This window comes from Molossus molossus, unplaced genomic scaffold (genome assembly GCF_014108415.1).
Source record: "Molossus molossus isolate mMolMol1 unplaced genomic scaffold, mMolMol1.p scaffold_m16_p_1, whole genome shotgun sequence".
NCBI lineage: Eukaryota > Metazoa > Chordata > Mammalia > Chiroptera > Molossidae > Molossus > Molossus molossus.
The window spans coordinates 252,191,009-252,200,666 of record NW_023425344.1 but is presented as its reverse complement, the minus strand read 5'-3'; the positions used below and the strand labels follow the sequence as shown (position 1 = coordinate 252,200,666).

At 62.4% G+C, this 9,658-nt stretch overlaps 1 protein-coding gene across 1 annotated transcript; it reads right to left on the bottom strand.

Annotated features, from left to right (window-relative positions):
• Nucleotides 1-2,500: 2,500 nt before the first annotated feature.
• TMEM121 (transmembrane protein 121) lies at nucleotides 2,501-3,971 on the bottom strand. The gene has a single exon (XM_036241853.1). It carries the CDS (start codon nucleotides 3,831-3,833, stop codon nucleotides 2,877-2,879), a length of 957 nt encoding a protein of 318 aa, XP_036097746.1. The 5' UTR covers nucleotides 3,834-3,971; the 3' UTR covers nucleotides 2,501-2,876.
• Between the last annotated feature and the right edge of the window lie 5,687 nt (nucleotides 3,972-9,658).

Genomic DNA, 9,658 nt, shown 5'->3' with positions numbered 1-9,658 from the left:
CCTGCGGGAGCCTTGGCCGGTCCCAGGCCTTTGCTCGTCATTCCCTTCTAAGATGGGCATGGGCACCAATACCCCAAAGCCCAGGTCCTTACATGAAATTCTGATTCGTCCAAAACTCCTGTGACCTCCCCACTGCGTGCAGCCCTCCGTACCGGTCACTTCCCACCCCCGGTGCATCAGGCCTGGGTGCCCCCTCACCTCCTCCCTGACCTCACCTCCACACCCAGGAATCCCCAAGCCCCTTTGCTCTACACCCCCTGACTTCCTGGGGTGCTCTCAGGGCTGCCCTGTGTTCCCACACAGTGAACTCCCCCAGCTCCAATCCAGTCACACCACTGCCCACTTAGAACAGGACAGATAGGGGTCCCCTGCTCTCTGAGCCCCCGCCCAAGCCCCTGCCATGCCCACCCACCGACCCAGCACCCACCATGCTGGGTTCAGAACTGCCCCACCCTGTGGCCGCAGCCTCAGTGAGGGCTCCCACCACCTGAAGGCCTCCCTAGTCCCCCTGCTCTGCCCGGTCAGCAGCCCCATGAGGCTGCCTCCCACGTGGACAGACAGACGGCCTCTGCCTTTGCTCATGGGTGCCCAGGCAGCCGACACTCCATCAGGACCTGTGAGCTGACGAGTAAGGTGATGAAGGACACAGGGACCAGCCGGCCACCTTCGCTGGTGGTGGCCATCACAGGCCACCTGGGCAGCCAGGGAAGGGCAGGCTGGGATGTGTCGCTTCCCACCCTATTCCATGGCAGAGCCAAAGGGCAGACACCTCAGGCCACAACCGACAAAGGCCAGAGCTCCAGGTCATGGACACTGTGGTGCCTCACCTGGGGCCTCAGACGGTCAGCGGGCACACGGGCCATGGAACCAAGTCAGGGCAGAGAGGGGCCAAGGTCCTGAGAGGGAGGCCAGGGAGGCGGTGACCAGAGCGGAGGGCCAGCCAGGTGGACTGGGGTGTTCCCGGGGCCGGTGAGCCCCGGCCTTCTTCTCTGCCTGGAAGGAAGCCAAGTTCGGGGACACCAGCTTCCACCTGACAGGGCAACATGGAGCCTCAGGAAGAGCTGACCCCTTAGCAGTGTCCCCATAACTGCCTCCGGCCCAGGCAGCAAGACTCCTGCGGGAAGAGGCTCCTCAGGGAAGCGTCAGAACAGGCAGGGACCCAAACCAGGCAGCCGGAGGGCATGGCAGGACCGGGCAGGGACGGGGTGCACCAGCTCTGGCCTCAGTGGGGGCACAGGGGCCGGCTCAGGCCCGACACCCAGAATGGGAGCTGGTCCTGCAGGCCTCGCCCTCTGGCCCTCCCCAGGCCACACACTCCCAAGACCGTACCCACACACTGCACCCACACACTTCCCCCCAGCCCCGCCTCAGTGCAGCCTGTCTTCCCAGGGTGGCTCCCACCGACCCCCACCGCCCCTCCCATGGCTCGCTTGCCAACAGGGCTGACCCCTAGGCTCTGCGCACCAAGGAGGTTGCTCCGCCTGCTCCCCACTCGGGCTCCCCGCTGCCCACAGAGCTGCTGGTGGGGATGTCGAAGGCCCAGGCCAGGTACTGGACCAGGGGCGGGTTGTAGCCTCGGTGTAGTCCCTGCGCACCTGAGAAAAGTGGTCCCAGAGGCCAGCTGGCTGAAGAGCAGGTGACCCCTGAGGCCAGACCCCATGCAGCAGAGTTTTGGGAGGGGGGTGAAAGGAGAGGTGACCCTGCCACCTGCCCGTGGGGGCCCTGGGAGCTTCTGGCCAATCCCTGAGCAGCATGCTGCTGGAGGAAAAGGCCTCCCAGAGGGCCCCTCCGTGCCCCAGCTCCCGCCCTTCTGACAGTGGTTGTCACAGACCCTCACGTGTCAGGGAGCTGGGCTCTGCCATCAGGAAGTGCCCCGGGCTCCAATACTCCGTGCCAGCTGAGGAGGTGTGTAACCGCCATCCGGTCACCATGCAAGGCATCCTCGGGCAGCCACGTCAGCAGCCTCCCCAGATGCTATGGTACCCCCCGGGTCTGGCAGGGGCCCTGGCAGAGGCCAGGTAAGAGACCTGCAGCTGGACTTCAATGCCTGCCCTCCACACCCCCCCCCACCAAGGTGCCACACTGCCCGGGCCAGGGCCGCTGCAGGCCCCACGGAGTCTGGGCCAGGGCCAGGCTCCAGCTCCTGGTGCAAGGCTGCAAGGGCCGCCCAGGAGCCAAGCTGGGCCCCCTCTGGCTCCGGCAGTTGGCTGGAAGAGCTCCGGAGCACCCGAGCAGAACTGGGGGCTTGGAGACACTTCTGGACCTGAGATGCAAGGGCAGGGACCTGAAATGGGTTAAGGTATTACAGGTCGGGGCTGTCACAGCTCTGGGACTCACAGTGAGATTGAGAGAGGAGTCCCTGGAACAGAGGCAATGGTCCCCCACCCGGGACTCCTGAGAGCCGCCTGGGAGAAGACCCAGTCCCCCAGCGTCACTCACGCACATCCCCTTCTCCTACCCCCCTCCCCAGGACGCACAAACAGGCAGCACGGTGAGACTCTGGATACAAAATTGTAAACACGAGTCTTTAAAATGACAGAGGCCTTTTTGGCCCCTAACTCTGAGCCAGAGGCCCCCACGGAGGGACCCCAAGGAACCAGACCTCTCTCCCCTCTGTCTTTCCTTCCCACCCGGCCCCAGCAGGCAGGGGAGGGTCCTTCTGCTCCGCACACACCGGCCCGCTCTGGGGCGGGCCAGCCGATGGGGCCGAGGTCAGTGGGCCGAGGGGTCCCTGAGAGGAAGCAGCAGCTGCAGGCCAGGCGCTCAGCGAGCCTGGCCCCGTGGGGAGCCCGCCCCACCCCATCCCATGCAAACTGCACGCCCCACCGGCCAATGTCTCTGCACCCGCGAGTATCTCCAGGGCCGCGCGGGCCCTGTCACGTGTCCAGGGCGTCGCGCGTGGGCGAGGGCCCGTGGGGCCGGCCTGGTGGGCCGTGCAGCGGCGGCGGCGGCGGCACCGAGTTGCGCTGCGAGGGGGGCGGCTGCAGCTCCAGGGCGAGCGCGGGCGGCGGGAAGTCGCGCACCTGGCGGCGGTACTCGAGGAAGGTGCAGGCCTTGGTGGCGAGCGCCACCACGTTCTTGCCGACGAAGATGGCCGAGACGCGGCTGTCTCGGAAGAGCGCCATGTTGGCGGCGCGCGCCAGCACGGCCACCACGTTGACGGTGGCGAGGCTGAGCACCGGGTAGAGCATCATCTTCTGCGGCGCGATGTGCTCGCCCTGCATGCTGACCTCGCTGAGCGCCACGCACGGCAGCACCAGCAGCAGCATGTAGCAGTAGAAGAAGGTGAGGCCCTCGGCCCACAGCGGCAGCCCGGTGCGCGGCGGCTCCCACAGGTTGGCCTGCATGTCCAGCAAGTCCAGCAGGTCCAGCGCCACCCAGAAGAGGCGGCCGCGCAGGTCCTCGCGCTTGCGGAAGGTGCGCACGTACTCCATGCGGTCGAGCGCCACGAGCAGCAGGAAGAGGCCGGGCACGCACACCGACAGCAGCAGCGTCAGCGCCTTGCGCGCCACCGGGTCGGCCGCGCCCCGCCGCGCAGCCTTGTAGTTCTGGAAGATGAAGTAGAGCTTGATCTCCAGCACGAAGATGTAGAGGAACCAGAGGATCATGGCGTAGCCGCGCTTGGCCGTTCGCACCTCGGCGCCCACCCACACGGCCACGTAGCGCAGCACCAGCAGAAAGCACACGTCGCCCACCAGCACGATGATGCACACGCCGATCTTGCGCGGGCCCTGGTTCTGCTCCACCAGGTAGGCGTCCATGACCGCCATGCTGCCCATGATCACCAGCGTGGTCAGGCACACGTGGCGCCGGTCCGGGGGCGGCAGCACCATGGTGGGCCGCCGGGACCCCGTCCTGGGGGCGCGCGGCCCCCACGCAAGGCGGGACGAAGCCCGGCAGCGGCGGCGCTCAGCCCGCGGACATGGCGCAGCGAGGCCGGTCCAGCCTCCCCGAGGGCGCCACCGCTCCCGGCCCGCGAGCTCAGAACCTGGGGAGACCAGAGAAGAAAGAGTCAGAGGGCAGTGGGGGCGGCCTCCCCCACCTCCGCCACGCACGGGAGCCCTCGGTGGCACGCACGCGCCAATGCGCGCCGCGGACCAGGAGTCGGCAGCGGAGCCTCTAGGGGGCGCTGCAACGCCACCTGAGACCCGAGATCTCATTCCTGTGGCGGCCAGGAAAGAAACGGAACGGAACTGGCTTCTCCCGGCCGCACGCATCCCCTGGGCCCCGGTGGTTCGTCTCTGGTGGGCCCACGCCGCCATCCCTTCAGCTCTGGCGGCCTAGGCCCCACGCCCGAGGCCGTTCCTACGGGGATTCGGGTGTCCTCTCTCCCCCAGCGCCGCGCTGGGTGGGTAGGCAGGCCTGTGCCCTCGGGGAGTGCGCCCTCCGGGAGTGCGGGAGGCCAGCGGAGGCCCAGGGCCCATCCTGAGACCCGGATTTTCTGATCAAGGACTGAAAGTCGCCCAAATCCTGAGGATTCCATCCCACAAGATTCTCCACGCCTCCCTACCCCTGCCTTGCATCTCTTTGCTCAGCCGACTCAGTCTCCTGCCAGTGGCATGTGGACCATTCTCTGCCCTGCGCCCACCATGGCTCCCACAGCCTTGGGAGGCTGGCGCCTGGACGCATCCCCTGCTGTAGGCGCCCCTGCACCTGGCCAGCACACTCACAAGGCCTGCTCACTGTGCAGTGGCCCCCGGCACTCCCTCCCGGGCACCTTCATGCAAGACAGGAAGCCTGCCCTCCGCTCTGCCCACCCGGACCCCGTTTGGGTTCTGCACCCTGAGCCTCTCACACCCCTGGCGCCAGTTGTCCTGGCTGTGCTGGTTGGAGTCACACACCAGGTTGAGGGTCCCACAACTGGGCCTGGTCACACCCCAGGGACTATGGAGGCCTGAACACCTCACCACCCAGAAGTCACTTGCAGGCTCCTCACCTCACCTCTCTCCCCTCCACAGCACCCCTGGCCCCAGGGCTGTTTACTGTCGTGTCTAGACAGGAACATAAAATTTAATGTCACCCGTGACTGTGGAGTGAGTGCTTGGCCTGCTCCTGATGACGATGCGACCCCCACTGACGGAGGGAGCCCCAGGTGTCCCAGCAGCCACACACAGGACCCCGACCACTCTGAGCTCAGACACCTGGAGTAAAGGGTGCCACCGTCTCCACAGTTCCATGAGTTCCTGCTCCCCACCCACACACCCACCCGGCTCTCACCTTCACTGCGTGGACACTCTTGACCCAGGGAGCCCCACACACACACTCCGGCCTCCTCTGGCTGCAGCGGCGGCCTGGGAATGCCCTTCCCTAGCTTGGCCAGGCCAAGTAGCCAGCGCGCCCCGCACAGGAAACCCCTTCCCCCGCATCCTCTCCTCCGCGGTCTCGCTCCCGCTGCCACTCTCAAACCCGGAGCAGACCCCATCCCCGTGCGTAAGCACAGAGGAAGCTCCAGACCCTGCCCACCCCTCCCCAGCCGGCCCGGGCCCTCCCGCCCTGGCTGCCGGGTGCCACCGAGTCCCCTGCACGCCCTCCACCTGGAACTCACAGACGCTGTGGCCTCGGGCCCCTCACCGCCCGCCAGCCCCGCTCTCTGGCCCCCACCCAGAACCACCCTCTGTGCCCACGAGAGGGAAAAACTACAAGGGCCACCACCCCCCGCCAGCCCCCACCAGACAGAGATCCGAGAAGGGGTTGGGCCGCTCCCCGCAGGCTGCGCCTCCGCTCCTCCGCCCAGGCCTCACTCCTGAGGCGCCGACCGCATCCCGCCGCCCCTGCGGCCGGCAGTGGGGGCGCCCGGGCCGGCCCCAACCCAGCTCCACGGACTCAACCCCCCGCCCGGCCCGCGCCTACCCGCCACCCGTCAGATGCTGCGCCTGGCGGGCCCGCCGCGCCTCCGCCTGATCGAGGCCGCGCTCCTCCGCTCGTCCGCTCCGCTGCGCCCCCCGCCCCCGCCCGAGGCCCCGCCCCGCGCCCCACGCGCCTGGCCGCCTGCGGGGACGGGGTCCGGCACCGGTTGCCACGGCGACAGCACTGCGCAGCGGCGAGGGTGGCACTGGGGAGCTGAACACCCCCAAGGTCCACGCGCAGGCCTGGGAAGTCTCTGCCTGTCCTCACCCACAGCCTGAGAGCTGGCCGCTGGCGCTTCCATCCCGCCTGCGTCCTGATGTTCTGCAGCAGCCCTACCCAGGCCGCCCACCAGGTGACCTCCCTTGCCCGCGGCAGAAGTCCTGTGGGACCCTGTTCCTACCCGCGGAGCTGACCCCAGCCTGGAAGCCAGTCTGACCGCTGGGTCTCTGCAGGTGGCCCAAGGGAACAGAATGAGAAGCGCAATGGGGCTTTGGGGATGCCTCCCAGTTAAGTTATACATTTAGGTCTGTAATCCATTTTGACTTAAATTTGATGTATGTTGTAAGGAAGGGACCTGTTGTGGGTTAAATGACGGCCCCCAAAACACATGGTGAAGCCCTGCCCAGTACCTGTGGGTGGGCCCTTACTCAGAAATAAGTCGACCCTTGAACAGCACAGGTTTTAAGTGCACAGGTTCACTTAAACAAATAATTCCTAAAATCCACATAAAAATGGACCACCGTTCCCTGGCCGGTTTGCTCCGCGGTTTGAGCATCAGCCCCGGGCCAGAGAGACCCGGGTTCAGTTCCCACTAAGGGCACGTACCTCGGTTGCAGTTTGTCCCAGGCCCGGTTGGGGTTGTGTGGGTGGCAGCCCCTCGATGTGTCTCTCTCACATTGATGTTTCTCTCTCTCCTCCTCCCTCTTTCCCTCCTGCTCTATCTGAAGATAAATGCAAAAATGTCCTCGGGTGAGGGTAAAAAAGAAAAAAAATGGACCACCGTGTCGCTCAAGGGTCAACTGTAGAGTCTTTGCAGATTTCATCAAGTTAAATTGATAACATCTGAGTACAATGACGTGTCCTTAAAAGGAGAGAGATGTGAAGACAGACGCACAGAGGGAAGGAGGTCACGGGACGCCAGAGGCAGGTTTCAGAGCCTGCAGCTGCAATCCCAGAACACCAAGGACGGACTGCTGGCCACACGCAGGAGCCGGGCCAGGGGACTGGAGCACATGCCCCTTCAGAACCGCCAAAGGAACCAGCCCTGCGCGCACACCTTGACCTCTGACTTCCAGCCTCCAGAACTCTGAGAGAACAAACCTTGGCTGTTATAAGCCATCCAGTTTGTGCTCACTGGCTGGTCACAGCAGCCCTAAGAAACTGATACAAAGTCTGATTTCATTCTTTTGCTTGTCCACTTGTCCCAGGACCATTTGTTGAAAAGACTGTTCTTTCCCCATTGAGTTGTCTTGGCACACTTGTCAAAAAATCAGTTGATCATGCCCGGCTGGTGTGGCTCAGTGGTTGAGCATCGACCCATGTACCAAGAGGTCACCAGTTCAATTTCCAGTCAGGACACATGCCCGGGCTGTGGGTCAAACCTCCAGTGGGGGGCATGCAGGAGGTGGCCAATCAATGTTCTCTCTCATCGATGTTTCTGTCTCTCTCTCCCTCTCCCTTCCTCTCTCTCTAAAAATAAAGAAAAAAAATTTTTTTAATCAATTGACCGTACCCATCTTGTGTGGCTCAGTGGATTGAGCATGTCCAGTGGAGTGAGAGGTCCCAGTTCAAATCCCAGTCAGGGTACATGCCAGGGTTGTGGGCTCAGTCCCCAGTAGGGAGCGTACAGGAGGCAGCCCATTGATGTTTCTCTCTCATGGATGTTTCTATCTCCCTTCCCCTTTCTCTCAAAAAATCAATAAAAACATATTAAAAACAAAGACAAGTTATAGACTGAGGGACAGTATTTGTCAATCACACGTTGGACAAAAAACATACATAGAATGTACTTTTTAAAACTCTTGAAAATCGAAACTGTGAACAGACACTTCACCAAGAGGGTATACGGATGACCAGTCAGCACACGAGATGATCGATGTTAGGAACATACAAAGTGTACTGAGGAGATGCCCCCACACGCCTTTTACAGCAGCTGTGGGTCGGTGCCGGCTGGGGGTTCTGGGTACACGGGGTTCAAAGTAAGATGGTAGATTTAAACCCAAATGCGTGAATGATTCCAGTAAAACCAAGTGAGTTAGACATGTCAGTCAGAAGACAGATGCATTCTGTTTCTTCGAGATATTTAAACCAAGTACACAGCAAAGTTGCAGAAGAACAGAAAGAGGGGTTCTTTTTCTTCCTCTTCACTTCTTGGGGCTGCTGTGCCAGCCGCGGGCTCTCCTCGCCTCGCAGCCGGGCCTCGCAAAACTGAGGAAACCAAGGACTTTCTGCTCAGCAGGCCGAAGGAGGCCGAGTCTGTCAAGATCAAGAAAAATCAGGGTAACATGAAGTTTCAAGTCCGGCGCAGCAGATCCCTCTGTACCTTGGTCATCAGGGACCAAGAGAAGGCCGAGAAGCGGAAGCAGTCCCTCCCCCAGGTTTGGCCATGAGGAGCTGAAATGAATCAGACACGCTGATCTATATTAAAATGTTAAAAATTCAAAGAAAAAAAAAGAATAGAAAGAGGTAGCTAACAGGAGCTAGAGGAAGGTGTGGGCTGCAGCGTGGACGTGGGCGTCGGGGAAGAGGTCAGCAGAGCAGGGGGCCAGTCCCTATGAGAAAGTCCACCCGAGGCCGTAACAGCACTGGGAGAGGGGCCAGATGGGTGTCCTGTGGCTCTTGTAACAAATGACCACACACTGAGGGCTTCCAAGGACGCCGGGGACTTATTCTCTCACCTTCAGGCCAGAAGTCCATCAAGGTGCTGGCAGGGCCGCCCTCCCTCCCGAGACTCCAGGGCAGGGTCCTTCCTGCTCCTGGTGGCCCCAGGCGTCCCTGGGCTGGTGGCTGCATGGCTCACAGCTGGGTCTTCACGTCGCTTCTTCTCTGGGTCTGTCTCTGTCCTGGTCACTGAATGTAAGGCCCACTGGGATAACCCAGGTTGATCTGCTCATCTCAAGACCCCTGACTCAATCACAAATACAAGGCCCTTCCCAAATAAGTCACGGTCACAGGTCTGGGGATTAGGACGTGGACATAGCTTTTGGCGGCACCGTTCAGCCCAAGACGAGCAGTCTGTGTCCAGCGGCTTTTCCTCCTGTTTCTTCTTCCTGCCGAGTCCGTCCTTCCCTTTGGGGCTGAGCATTCAGGGGCGCGAGCAAAGGGGAGGCTTGGGGTGGGACAAATAAATAAAAAGACTGAAGATGGAGGGAGCCGCTCACACACAGGACGCAGTGGATACCCGCAGTGGATTCTGTGTGAACTCGGGGTTCGGTGCAGGGCAGACAGGCAGGCGCGTGTAAAGCCAGTATGTGTGCCCCGAGCAGGCCCAGCACCCACACCCTGGTCTCCGATATTCTCCAGGACTCCTTGGAGAAGTGACTGTTCGGGGAAAAGTAGGGATGAGCCGCAAGTATCCTGTGGCTCCCAAGGCAAGGAAGTGCCTCGGGGGTGATGGGACTGCTCGCAGGGCTCCACCAGCCACGTCTGAGCCACCGAAGCATCCCAGGGATGGGAACAGATGGCACTTTAATGACATGGACCCATGAGGGGAAGGCTGTGCAGCGTCACCACGTTGGCCAGGATGATGGGGTGACTGGTGAGCACCGCCCAGAGGCACTCGAGCTGGGAGGTGCCAGTCTGATAGGAGGAG